Source organism: Eretmochelys imbricata, chromosome 2, assembly GCF_965152235.1.
Source record: "Eretmochelys imbricata isolate rEreImb1 chromosome 2, rEreImb1.hap1, whole genome shotgun sequence".
In the NCBI taxonomy this organism is placed as follows: domain Eukaryota; kingdom Metazoa; phylum Chordata; order Testudines; family Cheloniidae; genus Eretmochelys; species Eretmochelys imbricata.
In genome coordinates, this window is record NC_135573.1 from 201,634,285 (window position 1) to 201,653,405 (window position 19,121).

The following is a 19,121-nucleotide window of genomic DNA, read 5'->3' on the forward strand; positions in this document are numbered from 1 at the left end:
ATGGGGATTTATGAACTATATCTTCTAAAAGCTTCCAGGTAACAAATACAGCTCTAACACTTTCCATTGTCTTACAGAGCTAATTTTACTCAACTGCCAATGTCAGGCTTTATTCCTCTGCAGTGTTGTGCAAATGCTAGTAAAAATGGGCTTCCTCAACATACCTACCTAGCTAGTTGGCATTCTGCCACGTCAAGAAACGATTTGCAGCCAGTTCTCAAGGGTCTTCTAGGAAAAGATGTAAGATTTCACTCAAGTGCACTCCACTTATACTACTTGGTCTTGCCTCAGCACACGGGGCTGGACTTGATGACTGTCTGACGTCTCTTCCAGTCCTACATTGCTATGATTCTATGAACGTGCAATCCAAACCGAATCCAATGAAAATGACTCTTATGGCACCACTTAAAGCTATACAATTATTTTTCAAAATAAAAACTGCACACTTCTCCACCCCTTCTCAAATAGATTTAATTCCACAGGCTCAGATTTGTTTAGTGCCATTAATCATTTTCTAACAAGGTGGTTCCTTGGAAACTGGACACATGCAGTCTCTCTCTTTGTAAACCCTTACTGTTATGGCCTCAAAAGCAGCAGGCCCCCTTTCAATTGTTTTCTGAAACATTCATGAGGGAAGAACCTGGCTACTTTGACACCGAAGGAGTACAGGTCAAAATTTGAAGTGTACTGAAGATTAGCTGGTGAAATGACCTTTATGACCAAGATACATTTAGCGCTATATTGGGCCTCTCTCTTAAACCATTCATAAACAGGATAGATTAGGTGGGGGTGGGGGGGCATCTTAGTATAATTTCACTTGGCCCTTTAACAATTTAGCAATTTTTATAGATATATTTTTCAACAGGTGTCCTCCACCCCAACCTCGTAATGCCCATATATGATCAGATACTAGTTAGAAACTAGGAATTACTCAAAGTTACATGCTTGTCCCAATAGAAGGGTCCCTAATATGTGGTAAGAGCCCCATTATCAGAGACACCAGGCATGGTATGGGGCAGGATGTGTCAATGGACACCAGGCAACGCTTGAGGGAGCTCTAAAAAAACAAGACAGCTAAAGTACATATGACAGCAACAAGATATAAAATGTTCTGAGGTAAGACACCATTTGTATGCCTTTGCGGAGTATTTCATCAGGAGAGTATTTCATCATTCCATGAGGAACCAGAGAGACTGCTTCCTGTGTACATCTGGCCATGGACTGATATTCAAGCTACCAGTTTTAACAGAAGCTTCCACATAAATCTGCAGTTCCAGTACTGCCTCTTACAATTATACCATTTTCTCTCAGTGGAAGATTTTGCAGATGTAGAGTGTTCTTTATATAGTCTCTCCCTGACCCTGTCCTAAATGCAGATTACCTGTTTGGATTCCTAGCTGGCCAGTTCGAGAAGAGGACACCATGAAATCCTGATCCCAAATAGGAGAATTCTGACTATACACCTCTTCCTCTAGCATGGATAGAAACCTAGATGCAGAAATACAGAGGCAATGTTAAACACCACAGAATTACTCCTACCCAAAGGAAGATAGGCCTTCCTTCAGAATAATCATTAAAATCTTTTGAATACAGAATGAAGAAACTGGTGATTCTACAACTGAACATTGCTGGACAGTTTTTTAAATTATTTTTTAATAAAATACCCATGATGAACGTGTAAAACCTGAGGTTATACACCTTAACTAGAAGTAAATGTTTCCTCTACTAAAACGTTTTTCGATCACAGATGGCATACTGCATTTACATAGCACAAGTGAGGGCAGCAATAGGAGAGCTGTGTGTTGACAAGCAAGAGTGTGTTGGTCTTATGCAACTGCAACACATGCTTTTCCGATTCATTCTGAAAAATCTAGTATTTAGCACAAGTTTGCATTCTTACTTTCATGTTGATGTACAAAAATCCCACTAGCACTAGCCATTTACATTGGCCTTATGAAAACACTTACATGTAAGTGCGTAATTACACCTAGTGCTTATATGACATTTTAAAAATTAGTCTGTACGTTTAGAAAAAATGAACGTACTTTACACTCTTTTATGGAATGTCTCACAAGCATAACACTCAAGTGTTACACATCAGAACACCCAGCATGCCTTCATAGGACCACGACAGCAATTCCCTTTCGTAGCTCAAACAGCGGCACATCCTCTGGATAGGTCTACACTGAAGCTGGGCCATGTAATTCCTAGCTCTGTTACACATACACGCACAAGTTTTGACTGCACTAGCGTGCTAAAAATGGCAGTGAGACCACAATGGCACAGGCTAGACACTTGGTTATGCAGCAAGGATCTCAGACAGCACTGTCCTCAGGCGGCTGGCTTGAGCTGCCACCCATGCCTCCATGGCCACATTATGACTTTTCGTGTGCTAGCTTGGTGTGTGTGTGTCTGCCCGAGCTGGGAACAACTCCTCCCCCTGCAGTGCAGTCGTACCCTGTGGTACCCAGAAGGGTTTTTAGAGGCCAGAAGCTTAACAGCACACAATTTTACTCTCTAGAGGAGTCCTTATTTATGTGAATTGTCCAACTGAAATCCAATGTGATCATTTGAGTGAGAAATCAGTTAAACTGACTCAGGATCCAGGGGTGAATTTCCCTGAGGCTTTAAAGGTCAAACCAGTAACCTAGGCAGTTTCAAAAGAAGATTTAAAGTCGTTGCAGGTGCTGCCCCAAGGTCCCCCTGCCACATTTTGTGGTTTTACCACCTCATTTTTTGTTTGTAAATGTTTTTCTCTGCCATATCCCCATGTGAGAGACCTCACAAAACAACTGGGAAACTGACTTTGTAGGAGATTCAGTGACACTATGTAAAGTGCTGCCAAGGGCTAAGGACTAAGAAAAAAGGCTGAAGATGCAATTGTTACTCCATGTCTTTCCTTCTTCGACCTCAACTACTCTCATCTCCAGTGTCCCCTGTAACCACAGCAAGTACCAGATTTCAGAAGGACTTTGGGAGTAAATGCAGCTGGACTGTTAATAGGTTTTTAATGCTGGAAGACCATCTGATTGTATTAATTTAAAACCCAAACCACCTTCTCCATCCACACACACACACACGTAGATATGCACATGTACACAGTCCCAGACACTAGACAGTGGACACAGACACGCATACACAGACACCACTCAGTTCCCAAGTGATATCTCACTGAAATAAGAACGTAGATCATCACGGCCAAGTCTTTGTTGGATCATATGACCTGGGATCAGGTCCCAGCTCTGCTTTCCCATATCTGTGGCTCAGTTTCCCCACTGTAAAATAGGCAGATAATGAGACTAACTACCTTTGTACAGTGCTTTGCAAGTTCCAGATCAATAGCTGCTATAGAAGCACTGAGTATTAAAGGCTACCCATACCTCCCAAGAGCTCAGTCCAGTTTTAACCCTTATTCTGTTCCTTCCTTTTTTCAGTATTAATAACAAACATTATTAATAATTATAATTTATAATTATTTGTATTACATTAGCATCTAGAGGCCCCAAGTGATATCAGGATCCACAACGCTAGGTGCTGCAATATCACACAATAAGAGACAGTCCATGCTCCCAAGAGTTTATAAGCTAAATAGACAAGAGAGAGAAGGAGGGTGTGAGGGAACAGAGGCCCAGAGTGGGAAGGTGACTGGCCTAAGATCACACAGCAAGTCAGGGGCAGAGCCAGAAACAGAACCCAGGACTTCTGGGAAGAAGACTGAGAAGTGACTTGATCATGGTGTTTTAATGCCTGGATTGGGTTTAAATATCAGGTACATAGGGCTCTTTAGCACAACAAGAACCAATGGCTGGATGCTGAAGCCAGACAAATTCCCATTAGAAATAAGGCCCACATTTTTAACAATGTGGGTGAATAGCCATTGGAACAAAGTCCCAAGAGCTGTGATGGATTCGCCATCTCTAGATGCCTTCGAATCCAGACTGGATGCCTTTCCGGACAATGTGCTTTGGTCAAACACAAATTATGGGGCTCAATCTAAGGATAACTGGAAGAAATGTAATGGCCTGTATTATACAGGAGGGCAGGGTAGATGATCTAATGAGCGCTTCTGGCTTAAAAAAACATACAAAAAAACCAAAGCTATGAATCTATGAGTAAGGACTACTCAGTAAGGCAGGGATGTGGTTCCCCGTTCCCAGCCAATGGGAGCTTTAGGGGAGGTACCCACTTTCTGCCCCCTCTCCCCCAGGGGCAGCAGGTATATGGTGCCCGCTGATTCCCAGAGTGGGGCCCGCAGCACCATGGGGGTAGCAATCGCGGGGGCTGGATCCAGCCCGCAAGCCGTAGTTTGCCCACCCCTGCAGTAAGGGGTTGCAGGACTGAGTCCCAGGATTGTATTTTAGACATAGTACATTTATACACATATATGACACCTGGGGAGTCAACTGATATCCACTATAATTGAAAATGGCTATATAATGTTTTAAGCGGTTGAAACCCACCCCCTAACCATTTTTCAGTCATACTGACCGTGAGCATCACAAGAAGTTAAAGTCTAGTCCAGGCTGTTTACAGGTGTCAGAAATATTGAATGTACATGCCCAGGACACAGTGGTCCTTGTACTCCCCTCATTGCCTAGACACCCACAGATATAACATGTGTATACTTACATTGTGTCATTGTGTCACCATAAACTGGTACCTCAGAAAATACTTCTGAATTAACCCTCCTAATTTTCTTTTTAAAATACTACATTATCTTGGTTAATAAAATAACAACCTCTGGGTACGTCTACACTGCAAAAAGAAACCCACGGCGCTGCATCTCAGAGCCTAAGTCAGCAGACTCTTGCTTGTGGGGCTCAGGCTGCAGAGCTAAAAATAGCAGTATGGACGTTTGGGCCGCCTGTGGCCACGGTGGCAGCATTTGAGAAACACTGCCCTAGAACACTGGTGTTATAATTATAACTAAATCACTTTACAGCATAGACCCTCACGTGGTCTCAGAGCCTGGACTTCACCCACACCTGAATGCCCACACTGCCATCTTATAGCCCACATCCCAAGCCCTGCAAGCCCACGTCAGCTGACCTGGGCCAGGAGCAGCAGCTGTGCCACAGGTCTTTTACTGCAGTCTAGACGTAGCCAGGGGTTCTCACAAGAAATTTTTTTCAGAGTAACAGCCGTGTTAGTCTGTATTCGCAAAAAGAAAAGGAATACTTGTGGCACCTTAGAGACTAACCAATTTATTTGAGCATGAGCTTTTGTGAGCTACAGCTCACTTCATCAGATGCATACCGTGGAAACTGCAGCAGACTTTATATATACACAGAGAATATGAAACAATACCTCCTCCCACCCCACTGTCCTGCTGGTAATAGCTTATCTAAAGTAATCTTCAGGTTAGGCCATTTCCAGCACAAATCCAGGTTTTCTCACCCTCCACCCCCCCACACAAATTCACTCTCCTGCTGGTAATAGCTCATCCAAACTGACCACTCTCCAAGTTTAAATCCAAGTTAAACCAGAACATCTGGGGGGGGGGGTAGGAAAAAACAAGAGGAAATAGGCTACCTTGCATAATGACTTAGCCACTCCCAGTCTCTATTTAAGCCTAAATTAATAGTATCCAATTTGCAAATGAATTCCAATTCAGCAGTTTCTCGCTGGAGTCTGGATTTGAAGTTTTTTTGTTTTAAGATAGCGACCTTCATGTCTGTGATTGCGTGACCAGAGAGATTGAAGTGTTCTCCGACTGGTTTATGAATGTTATAATTCCTGACATCTGATTTGTGTCCATTTATTCTTTTACGTAGAGACTGTCCAGTTTGACCAATGTACATGGCAGAGGGGCATTGCTGGCACATGATGGCATAAATCACATTGGTGGATGTGCAGGTGAACGAGCCTCTGATAGTGTGGCTGATGTTATTAGGCCCTGTGATGGTGTCCCCTGAATAGATATGTGGGCACAATTGGGCTATCACCAGCAGGAGAGTGAATTTGTGTGGGGGGGTGGAGGGTGAGAAAACCTGGATTTGTGCTGGAAATGGCCTAACCTGAAGATTACTTTAGATAAGCTATTACCAGCAGGACAGTGGGGTGGGAGGAGGTATTGTTTCATATTCTCTGTGTATATATAAAGTCTGCTGCAGTTTCCACGGTATGCATCTGATGAAGTGAGCTGTAGCTCACAAAAGCTCATGCTCAAATAAATTGGTTAGTCTCTAAGGTGCCACAAGTACTCCTTTTCTTTTTAAGAAATTTTTTGGTGGCCTCAGAGTGCGGCCACCAACTATTGCTGGTGGCCACTCTGACAATTTTTCCTAAAATACTTAATTAACAAATAAATATGCCCATATACATGTCCAAATCATTATAATTTATTTATGCAGGGTTTTTTGGCAGACTCAATAATAAAAATAATGTACAGTTTTCTCTGTTCTTTACTGGACCTAAACAGAATAGAAACAAATAATGTGTTTTTTAAGCCTTGCTAGCTAGTAAGTCTGTTTGTGTGAAAAGTGGTATTTGTATTTTGTTAATATCACTTTTCACAGCAGCAGATGTGCTAGCTAGCAGGGAGGCAGTGAAAAGTGATCTTAACAAACATACAAATATCATTTTTCACAACAGACTTACTCAGCCCTGGCAAGCTGGGGGATAAATTAAGCTCTGGATGGGGAGATGGGTAGGGAGACAGCATAGGGCCAGGGGTGATGAGGGGGGAACGAGTCCAGGGACCGGAGGCCTGCAGCTGCACAGCCCGATGAGTCTGGGGCCGGAGGACGCGGTGGGGGCCTTGGGCAATGTGCAGGGGTGTTGAGCTTGGGGCCAGCAGTCACTGCCACATGGCTGGGGGCCGGATCGTGTGGCCCCATGGGTCAAAGTCCAAAACCCTGCGGACCAAAACCCTGCGGCTGGGGGTCAGAGCACATGGCCAGAGCTCGGGGCCAGAGGAGGCAGCAGGTTGGGGGGCGGGATGAGCATGGCGCCAGGGCTGGTGTCAGGGCTCAAAGCCCGTGGCCAGGGTATAGAGCCTGCCACCACACGGCTGGAGCCTACCGCCTGCCACCCCAGATCTGAAGCCCAAGCCCTGCCGCCTGCCTGCTCCTCCAGCATTTGTGGCTCCAGAGGGGGCAGGGCCCAATCCCTACTGGCTGCCATGGGAGGGGCAACTGCTTTGCCCCCCCAACCCATCACCACCCTGGAGGCTGCAGCCACACGAAAAGCCCCTGGTGGCCGCATGAGGCCATGGTGGCAGCATTTGAGAAACACTACCCTAGAACACTGATGTTATAAATTATAACTAAATAACAATACAGATCCCTCAAAGATCGCATTTAAGGCACACATGCTTACCCACCCATGTGGAGACATTATTGAACAAAGTACAAGTGACCATACAGGGTTTGACTGCTGAGAACTTCACTTTGAAAATAAGAATTAGCTCAGGATTCTAAACTGTAGCTTGCAGAATGAACTAAGTCTAGGTAGCAGAGGGAGATAGAGTGGAAAAATAATTCAGAGCAGGAGTACAGTGTATAAAAGGTTTCAGAGTAACAGCCGTGTTAGTCTGTATTCGCAAAAAGAAAAGGAGTACTTGTGGCACCTTAGAGACTAACCAATTTATTTGAGCATGAGCTTTCGTGAGCTACAGCTCACATCACGTGATGTGAGCTGTAGCTCACGAAAGCTCATGCTCAAATAAATTGGTTAGTCTCTAAAGTGCCACAAGTACTCCTTTTCTTTTAGTGTATAAAAGGTTTACTATTCCATTCATACTTCTCACACATCTTTTAAATATGATTTTCTTAGAAAAATCAAGAAATTGCAGGGATAAAAGTGCTTTTCAAATTAAATTTCCACCAAGCCTAGTACAGTTTGGGTTAGAACCACAACTATGTAAACATGGCACCTTCTTGATCCAGAGATCTGCTTCCTATTTAATATAATACCATTTTACTTTAGGGGCCAGACTGTGATCCCCTTTCCCTTCCTGAGAAATTCCTTAACTCCACAAGCAGTTCCACTGACTTCAATGTAATGAAAGGTAATATGAATAAGGGGTATCACAATCTGGCCCTTACTATCCAAGGTAGATTTATATTGCTCTTTACTCCTGTTGGGGGTGTTAATCCATGCTAGCATTTGACAGCTCTTTGCTGAGAGACACAAGGTTGATGAGCTAATATCTTTTATTGGACCAACATCTGTCTGAGAGAGAGAGAGAGAGAGAGAGAGAGAAGCTTTCAAGCCACACAGGGTATTTCTACACTGCAATTAGATACCTATGGCTGGCCCATGGCAGCTGATTCCGGGGCTGCAGGGCTGTTTAACTGCAATGTAGACTTCTGGGGTAGGGCTACAGCCTGAGCTCTGGGACCCTCCCCCTCACAGGGTCCTAGAGCTCAGCAGCCCCACAGTCTGAGCCCCAGGAGCCTGAGTCAGCCAGAGGTGTCTAATTGCAATGCAGACATTCCCAGGCCTGAAGAAGAGCTCTGTGGGTAAGGTACTCCCAGGGTCACAGCTAAATGCAAGGTGGAACAGACTGTTCAGAATAAGTAGGTAGCACATATTGTAAGGGACCATTCAACGTGGAGTGGCACATTAACATCTCTGCAGCCATTGGACAAAAAGGGGTTAGTAGGTTACAGATTGTTGTAATAAACCATAGATCCAGTGTCTCTGTTCAATCCATGATTTTTAGTGTCTAGCAGAGTTATGAATTTAAGCTCCCAGGCTCATCTTTTGAAAGTGTTGTGCAGGTTTCCTTTGAGGTTGGGGACTGATAGGTCAGATATAGAGTGACTGCTTTGTGAAAAGCGTTCACCCACAGCTGAGAAGGTGTTTTTGTCTTTTATCATTTTCCTGTGTGAGTTCAATGATTATCTGATTTCACACACATGGTTCCTATTGGGGCATTTAGTGCACTGTATGAGGTACACCACATGTTGTCATAAGCACATATAGGATCCCTGGATCTTGAAAGGTATGTTGTGGGGGGTGTTGATCATTGTACCAGTGGAGATATGTTTGCAGGTTTTGCATCTGTTGTTCTGGCAGGGTCTGGTGCCACTCCAAATTGCTCTGTCCTTGTCTGTGGGGAGTTTGCTCCAGATGATGAGCTTGAAGAGATTCGGGGGAGGGTGGAGTTGCTTGAAGGCCAGAAGTGGGGGCTCCCCAGCCCAGGGTGGTGGGGCATAGGTGGGCTCAGGCTTTGGTCCCCACTCCTAGGGTTGTGTAGTAATTTTTGTTGTCAGAAGGGGATCACAGTGCAATGAAGTTTGAGAACCCCTGTGCTAAACAATCTGTTCCACCTTTCATTTTGCTGTCATTCTGGGAGTATCTTTCCCACACCTTAAGAAGAGCTCTGTTTGGCTCGAAAGCTTGTCTCTCTCATAAGCAGAAGTTGGTCCAGTAAAAGATATTACCTCACCTGCCTTGTCTTTCTAATATCCTGGCACCAACATGGCTGCATAGCACTTTGCTTGGTCAGTTTCACTACTTTCCTTGTATAGCCAGTTCTTTCCATGGAGAAGGAACCTTTATAAATATCAATAGGAGAACAGAGAAACTTTTGCAAAAAATAAAATAAAAAAAAATATTATTTTTTTAAATGTCTGTGCTATTTTGTGCAAACAAGTCGATTTTTAAAAAATAAAGTTCATTTGAAATTAAGGACCAATTACCTCAACAAAGTTCTGAGACTAGACATATCTCCCACCCACTTCAAACTCGGCATATTATTGTTTTGTCAGTTCTGATAGGAGCTGCAACTAGTATTGAATACTGGAATACTAGTAGCTGAAAGCCTATGCACAGGGTGACCAGATAGCAAGTGTGAAAAATCAGGACGGGGCTGCGGGGGTATATAGGTGCCAATATTAGACAAAGCCTTGAATATCGGGACTGTCCCAAAAATCTTGGGACATCTGGTCACCCTACTTGTGCTGTCACATGGGTGTGCCAGTTGAGCGACTATCCACTACTAAGTAATCCACTATCTGTGCAGACTTCCTCACACAGCTAATGAAATTGTTATATGCAAATTAGCTGTAGAATTAGGGTAGTAATAGATTGAGTTACCTCTGATATCACAATGGTCTAGGATTCTTGGCATAGCATAAATAAATGCCTTACTGTAGCCAAAAGCCTATGCTGTCACACAGGGGAAATTCATAAAGCCAAAAGGCCTAAGAATTTAAAAATTGGATAGTAACAGATCACGAATCCCAGTGATGATTGAACTTGGTGGAGTTCTGAACAAAAAGAGCTCTTTTGTAGCTGTTTCCATTGTTTCACACTGACGCAACAGACATTCTAGCCTTCAGAGTGACACACAGACAGAATGACAATCCTGGAATTTTATTATATAGATATGTTGAACTGGTTGTCATTAATATGGAGACTGTGGGGCTGGTAGCAGCATCTTCACCTCGATCAGTCTGTCTTTAAATAAATGATTGCAGTGTTGTTGTACTTGTGTTACTCCCAGGATATGAGAGAGATAAGGTAGGTGAGGCAGTATCTTTTACTTGATCAACTTCTGTTCGTGCAAGGTACAAGCTTCCAAGCTACACAGAGCCCTTCTTCAGATCAGACCCGAAGACAAGCTCTGCATTTAAAAGCTTGTACCTTGCACCAACAGAAGTTGGTCCAATAAAAGATTTTGCCTCACCTACCTTATCTCTTTTAATAAACGATTCCATCTAGGTCTATTCCAAACAATCAACTTTATGGCCTGTTACTATATTTCAAATACATTAATGGAAAGCGAAGTAGGATCTGTGAATATTACTCCAATGACAGTAGTACAATACACTAATTTTTTCTTTGCTACAGCAAAGGAGCATAGAAAGATGCAGAGCTAAACAAACTGATAGAGAACGAATGTATGGTACTACTCAGGGCTGGTCTACGCTACCACATAAGTCAACGTAACTTACATCGCTCAGGGGTATGAAAACGACACCCCCTGAGAAATGCAAGTTACAGTCACTTAAAGCGCTGTCCACACCGTGCTATGTCAGTGGGAGATGCTCTCCCGCCAACATAGCTTCCGCCTCCAGCGGAGTAATTAAGCCAGCGAGGGAGCACTCTCCCGTCGTCAGAGCACATCTTCACCAGACACGATACAGCTGCTCCAACGTAGTGCGGTAGTGTAGATCTGCCCTTAGGTACTTATGTGGTCTAAAGAAAAGGAAAAAGAAACAGAAACAGTGTCCAATCATAAATTCCAGTATAAAGTGAGAACAGCCCCTCTGGCAAGAAAAACAGCCCTACTTACAAAACAAAACTCCATCTCAAAGAGATACAGCCACTGTATTAAATATAAGTAGAAGGTATGAATGTACCAAATGACTATGTGTAGTGCAAGTGACAGCAGAGGGCTGGTGTATTTGTCACTGAACATCGGAGTAAATAGTCTCTCTGTTGCAGATGTAACCAGTTAGTTGTTCCAACAAGCATTTTTGCATCTCAAGACAAAATTGCATATTGCTAGTTAACCATCTTAAAGGAAGATGAGCAGTTATTCCTTACTTTGGAAAATGGGTGAGGATTAGTGTTCGTTTCTCTTGAGGAAGCTTGTCTTTTTCCTGTCTAGCCTGCTCCAGGAGTTGCCGTCTCATAACAGTAAAGACGGCGCGTAGCAGAGTTCTCCCAAAAACCTGTGTGGTTTCATATCGAGGTAGACTGTCACAGAACTGGGGAACATTGCAGTAACACAGCCACCTGCAGCAAAAAAGCCAGATAATTACCTCAACCTGTGAATAACCTGATGTGTCAAAATTACTAGCAACAAAAGAAGACAAAATGACTATACAAATCCATTTTAGGTCCCCTGCACATATAGCGAAGTAGCACTTGCATGGTCTGCCATTTCTCTGAAAATTGGGTAACTCCTTTCATGATCTTCCCAAACTCTCTCCAACCTTCAGACCCTGTAAAACACTCTTGCTACTGAACGAGGGAGCATATCAGACATACCTTATCATAGCATATGTGCAGGGGGAGTTTCACTTTTTTTATTAGGACTGACCAAATTTATCTAAACTTTCTATCCCTCCCTTTCTCCAAGTCACTTTCTCTCACTAAATCTAATCCCAATACTCTCCTTAACTTACAAGTGACTCATTCCATAAAGGGTTCTGTATAGTCTATTAGCAGACCAATATAAAAATACAGCATTTTGTGTTACATCTCTCCAGGGGATGGATTGTGGCACTGAAGGGGGTAAGCAGCAGTACAGTTGACTATGTAGAGTCAATTTTATAATCAAGATTTAAGTCTGAAGTGATATCATATCCCCTCATTTACGCACACTAATAATACGTGTCATCACTGTCACAAACAGATGGGGGAATAAAGACTACCAATACGGTGGTCTATTATGGAAGTCTATTACGTTATAAATTATTCTTATTAACTTAGGAATATTAATTTTTTATCTGAAAACTTTTGCCTTTCCTCTTTAATACAGCTGATGGAATTGAAGTTTTGTAAAAGTGATAAAATTAAGATGATCAGTGTAAAGACAGAGTGCTCTGTTGATTTTGAACTGCAGTCCTTTCTAACCTCCTCCTTGGAGCATTTGTTATTATAGAAGACTAAGTGGTATCTCCGCTACTAATCCAAAAAGAAACTATACTACTTTTTAAGAAAAATAAGTTTACAGAAATTAAAATATATTAGTTTTTTCCAATTAATAAGTCATTCCTTAGAATTCTGATGGAAGTGGTGAAAATACACACATGAATTTTCATTTTAAGGAATCTAATAATGTCAGGTAACCAGTTGGCTCTCAAATATTTAAAGATGGTGTTAATTTGCACATTTCTCATACTTCAGTTTGAAACAGAGGCTTTGAAATGTCTAAATTTTTTTAAAGGTTTTTAAACAACAAGCTTCATGAACGTATAGTGCATGAAATGAAGCCTGACATTCCACTAAGCATCCAATCAGATTAAGAGTAATTATTAAATACAGCCCCAATTCTGTAAATAGAAGTGACAGCATGGCCTCTTATGATAGCATGGAACTTCATTGAAGCCAGTAGGTCTACAGATAAAGACAATGGTTGTAAGAAATCTGGGTTGGTGCATCTAGCTACAGAATCAGCGCCTATATTCTGAAAGGGAAAACTGAAGCGAAGCATAGTTACCTTGTATAGTTCACTTTATAGCCAGCAATGTCATCATTAGGTGATCTCAATTTTCGCTGCAAAGGTGTCTCCAGATGCCAGTAGTTGATGCGGTTTAGAAACATTTTAGCCAGTTCAACTATCGTTTGCCTTTCCTTTGATGGTAGGTGGCTAAATTTGTACTGTACAAAATTATTCACTCCCTTAAAACAAAGGGTGAAAGTGATGATTATTTAACAATTCAGGCATAACCTTTTTCCCTGTGAGCACTATTAGCTTTTTCTCTTATAATAGAACTTATATTACAACACAGAAAAAACACATATTGGGTCGTTTGAAATATTTGCTCCTGTCAGAGGTGTAACCAAAGTATTGGTTCTGCTAAATGGAAAGTTATGCCTGCTCAAGTGTGTTTGATTCCATTTCCCTCTGGGACTGACAAAAGCATGTAACATACTAGCTAAGGTGTTGCCATCTGAGAAAGACCAGGCAGATGACCAATTGTGATTACTGTTACTGACTGGCCAGAACTGCATGCAAACTTAGCAGAATGTTTTGGCACAATCTGTCTGCCACTGAGTTGTCCACACTCAGCCCACTTACTGTTTACTTCACCGACCTGTTATGTCTTGTACTTTAGATTGTACATTTTTTGAGGCAAGGGCTGTCATTAACTATATGTTTGTACAGCACCTAGCACAATGGAACCTTGCCCTGGCTGAGGCCTCCAGGTGTTATCACAATAGAAATGTCTATCAACAGTAGTGTGTATGTGTAACACAGTTTTCTGCTGGAAGGAATTCAGATCTGATTAAATATTTGTGGCATTAGCCTGCAAAGAGTATATACATCAACATGTTAGTGGATGTGGTGGAAGTCTGCATTTCAGAAACAAAGTCTCTGGGTTGTATCCCCCAATACTGTATGTGTACCATGTAGTCGTGGATTCATTAAACTCACAGGGTCAGACCAACCGAATCATTGGTGAATCATACCAACACTTTCCTGTTTCTGCAAAATATAAGTTTTCACTTAAGAAAAAGAGTTTCTATTCCTTATGATTGAAAAGGCACCCTTTCACGGAAATCCATTCCAGTTCTGCATTCTGGTGTCAGCAGACAGACTAAAGCAATAGCTCTAGGAGAGGCATACGCTTCCTGCAATCATCCCCATGAAAGAACAATGCCAAAATGGTTTCAGGAGGTCAGCAGAGGGCAGACACAACCCTTTCTTCCTCCTCCCCATCTCTGCAGGAGGGAGCCAAACAAGGGATCTGCCCTCATCCCAATCATCCAATGGCAGCAGGGAAGGGTGGGACAGGCTCAGAATTCAAACTCTGTTAGATCCAAACCATGCCCTTTGCCCCCAAGAGGGAAGAGAGGCACCAGTGGGAGCCTAAGTTCCCCCCTTTCCCTCTTCCTCACCCACACGGAGGGGGAAAGGGTGGCATACATGTCCCCATCACTCCGAGACCCACCAATGACACATCTCACTAGCAGTGCAGATGAGCATTAGTGCTGAAGACTACAGATGAAGATTTAAGGAGAGATATTGTTAACAATATTTAATTCCGGATCATGTAAGCAAAAACTTCCAGCTACTTTTGAAGTGTGGGTGGAGCTTGGAGTACTTCTATCTTACTCCTGTTTATACAGTGTGTTATTTCTTCATGAATTGCCTGTACTGCGTATACACATCACTTCACTCTTTATATTACCCCTGTCATAAATATAAAGGGAAGGGTAACCACCTTTCTGTATACAGTGCTATAAAATCACTCCTGGCCAGAGGCAAAATCCTTTCACCTGTAAAGGGTTAAGAAGCTAAGCTAACCCCGCTGGCACCTGACCCAAAATGGACAAGATTCTTTCAAATCTGGAGGGGGGGGAAACAAAGGAGGGGGTTTGGAGGGGGTCTGTCTGTGTGATGCTTTTGCCGGGAACAGATCAGGAATGTAAGCCTTACAACTCCTGTACAGTTAGTAAGTAATCGAGCTAGAAAATGCGTTAGATTTTCTTTTGTTTAATGGCTTGTAAAATAAGCTGTGCTAGAGGGAATATATATTCCTGTTTTTGTGTCTTTTTGTAACTTAAGGTTTTGCCTAGAGGGATTCTCTATGTTTTGAATCTGATTACCCTGTAAGGTATTTACCATCCTGATTTTACAAAGTGATTCTTTTACCTTTTCTTTAATTGAAATTCTTCTTTTAAGAACCTGATTGATTTTTCGTTGTTCTTAAGATCCAAGGGTTTGGGTCTGTGTTCACCTGTACCAATTGGTGAGGATTATTATCAAGCCTTCCCCAGGAAAGGGGGTGTAGGGCTTGGGGGGATATTTGGGGGAAAGACTTCTCCAAGTGGTCTCTTTCCCTGTTCTTTGTTTACATCATTGGTGGTGGCAGCATACTGTTCAAGGACAAGGCAAAGTTTGTACCTTGGGGAAGTTTTTAACCTAAGCTGGTAAGAATAAGCTTAGGGGATCTTTCATGCAGGTCCCCACATCTGTACCCTCGAGTTCAGAGTGGGGAAGGAACCTTGACAACCCCTTTAATAAACACTCAAAGAGAATTAAAATGTGTCATTAAAATAAACTGCCACAATTCATACTCTTACAAACAAAAAAATAGCATTGCTGCCTTAGCAAATGTTTAATGTGTGACTTAGATTCTTTTATTTTATAACAATCCAGAATTTACCAGAAAATATTGTTCATTTGACATGAAATCCTTTCAGAATAAACTGTAAAGAGAATTACCCCCTCGTATTAACCCAGAGAGATTTCTTAACCCAATTAACCAAAAGGAAAACTTAAAGTGCTTTACTGCTAAAAAAGAAGTTCTGTACAAAATGTATATTTTAGGGAGTAGGAGTATATAACATTACGTACACTAATTCTTTTTTGAAATAAGAAATTTAGTACATAACATTATGTACACTCTAATTAGTCCTAAAAAACAAGGAATGCCGCTATGAAGAGTGTTATTTTACTGAGTTATGATAAGCAAACTCAAAGAAACATTTACACAGTGTGCCAGTTTAAAATAGGCTATGTAATAAAAGAGTATACTTCCCATTAAGCCACAGATTGCTTGAAAGATATTCAGGCCCTGATTCAGCATAGTATTCAAGCACGTGAGCAGTCTCATTGAAGTTAACAGAACTGCTCGTGTGGTTGAAGATAAGCACATGCTTATGTATCTTGCTGAATCAAAATCTCAGTTTCTGTGTATGTTATCTATCTATCCATGTATTCATAAAGGCACCAACTAATGTTGGTTTTCTTTCAGTTGTTTCTGCTTTGTAATCCTGGGGTAAAATCCAGGCCCCACTGAATTCAATGGCAAAACTCCCACTGATCTCAATAGCACCAGATCTCATGCGCCCTCCCCCAAGGCCTCACCCTCACTCCACCTCTTGCCACTCCCGCTCCACCCCTTCCCTGAGGCCATGCCCTCACTCCTCCTCTTTTGCCCCAGCTCCGCCGCCTCCCCCAAGTGCGTCCCTCCCACCACCGAACAGCTGATCAGCAGGACTGCTGAATAGCAGATGGGTGAAGGGTGGTTGAACAGCTGATCGGTGGGTTCTAAGCACCCACTATATTTTATCCATGGGTGCTCCAGCCCTAGAATACCCGAAGAGTCGGTGCCTGTGATTCAAACTGAGACAAAAACATTCTAGATTACATTAAAATGTAAGTTGAATTGTAAAAATAATTCTGCAAAAACAAAGAGGAGTCCGTGTGCCACCTTAGAGACTAAAAAATTTATTTGGGCATAAGCTTTCGTGGGCTAAAACCCACTTCATTGGATGCACGGAGTGAAAAATACAGTAAGCAGTGTATACATACAGCACATGAAAAGATGGGAGTTGTCTTACCAAGTGCGGGGTGGGTCAGTGCTAATGAGGCCAATTCAATCAGGGTGGATGTGGCCCATTCCCAAGAGTTGACAAGAAGGTGTGAGTATCAACAGAGGGAAAATTACTTTTTGTAGTGACCCAGCCACTCCCAGTCTTTATTCAGGCCTAATTTGATGGTGTCCAGTTTGCAAATTAATAAAGACTGAGAGTGGATGGGTCACCACAAAAAGTAATTTTCCCTCTGCTGATTCTCACACTTTCTTGTCAACTGTTGGAAATGGCCGACGTCCACCTTGATTGCATTGGCCTCGTTAGCACTACAAAAGTAATTTTCCCTCTCTTGATAGTCACCCCTTCTTGTCAACTGTTGAGAATAGGCCACTTCCACCTTAACTGAATTGGCCTCATTAGCACTGATCCCCCACTTGGTAAGGCAACTCTGATCTCTTCATGTGCTGTATATATATACTGCTTACTGTGTGTTTCACTCCATGCATCTGATGAAGTGGGTTTTAGCCCACGAGAGCTTATGCCCAAATAAATTTGTTAGTCTCTAAGGTGGCACACGGACTCCTCTTTGTTTCTGCTGATGCAGACTAACACGGCTACCACTCTGAAAAATAATTCAATAACTGAACCGAAATGACCTTCCCATGGGCTGGAGGGGAAATCATCCTCAAGCAAACCTCAGATTCACCTTTGTTCAAAATGATGCAGGGAACTAATATTCACACATTGCCCAAATCCACTCATGTGGACTGCAGCAGGGTCATTGTTCACAGAAATTATCATATTCTGTTTTACCTGTTCAATACTGGGCTTCTCAAAGGGGGGGCTTTCCAAAGACCCTTCTACCACAGGTTTCCCCATCTGTAAGATGCACTTCCTCAAAAGCTATCAAAAAACAATTTTATTTTTAAATGGTTAACATCTTTATATAAACACTTGACAGTCAGTGAAATTTGTACTGGTACAACATATTATTATTGAAATATTTGCTAGTACATGTAATAAACTAAGTTTGCAGCTAAATTAACTTCAGAGTTAATTGCTTCGCCCTCTGAAATGCACCAAGAAAGGCTGTTCTGAGCCTGTGTATATAGTTAAAGTAGCTTCATTGTCAACTGGCTCTTCTTCTGACTTGTAATTAAGGAAGATGCTGCTGATGGTTGGAAAGAAAACACATACCAAACGGGTGCTGACTTTGGACCAGACTCTGAAATCACTGGGAAGACTTCAGAAGTCAGGTACTGTACAACAATAGGGTAGTAGAATCTAGTCCAAAATTAAAAACCTTATTACTACCTTGGAAAAAGGAGAGCTTACCCTACAAATTGTCTAAGTCAATACAAATATAATGGTCCATTAGGACAATAAAATTAATGTAAGTACAAATGAATGAAAAATATGACAAGATGCTACATGTGTATCTAAGGTTGCAGAAATACAATTGTATGATGTTGTATTTTGAGAAAAATCTTCATCTTACCTTGAACAGGGAGAAGTAAACTTGTTTTGTATCTGCATCTTCTTCTTTGTGGACACAGGTGAAGAGATATTCCACATCCAACACGATCCCCAACAGCCTATTCATTTCTTCTTCAGACACATTCTCCAGGTGAGAAACATGAGCAGCTAAACAAAATAAAAATCCAAACATTGTGAAAAAAAAATAGCTGGTAGGATGGCATTCTATGGTCAATAAGACATAATTTCAAAGACAACACAAAGGACGACTCTTGCAACCACGACCACCATTACCACTTAAACAGCACCTTTCATCAGAAGAACCTGAAGGCACAGGCTCCATATGGACAATTTTTATAACAGTTTACAGCTGAGACACTACAGCACAGAGATAAGTGACTTATACAAACTCACGCAAGTCCGTGGCCATGCTGAGAACAGAACCCACAAATCCTGGTCTGCTACTGCCTTACTCTACCAGCAGATTGCGCTTCCACTATTTATGTAACTCACACTAACGCAGGTTAGTTCTCTTTCTCTCTTTAGTGTCTAGGTTATGTACAGAGATAATGAGTATGCTACTGCCTCCAACCTAATGGATCTGGTCCTAGAGCTACGTAGTAGCAGCTCATGATTTTTAACTCAGGGATCCCAAGTTCAATCCCCACAGTGACAATTTACAAGTGGCAATTTAA

At 42.1% G+C, this 19,121-nt stretch overlaps 1 protein-coding gene across 1 annotated transcript in view; it reads right to left on the reverse strand.

Annotated features, from left to right (window-relative positions):
- The window catches only part of KAT2B (lysine acetyltransferase 2B), a 69,727-nt gene that overhangs the window by 29,319 nt on the left and 21,287 nt on the right, over positions 1-19,121 (reverse strand). The window contains exons 3-7 of the mRNA XM_077808739.1: positions 18,449-18,594; positions 17,764-17,853; positions 13,124-13,305; positions 11,503-11,694; positions 1,382-1,488 (exon numbers count right to left, since the gene is read on the reverse strand). Of these exons, the coding sequence (XP_077664865.1) occupies positions 1,382-1,488; positions 11,503-11,694; positions 13,124-13,305; positions 17,764-17,853; positions 18,449-18,594 (717 nt within the window). The remainder of the gene's footprint in view (positions 1-1,381; positions 1,489-11,502; positions 11,695-13,123; positions 13,306-17,763; positions 17,854-18,448; positions 18,595-19,121) is intronic.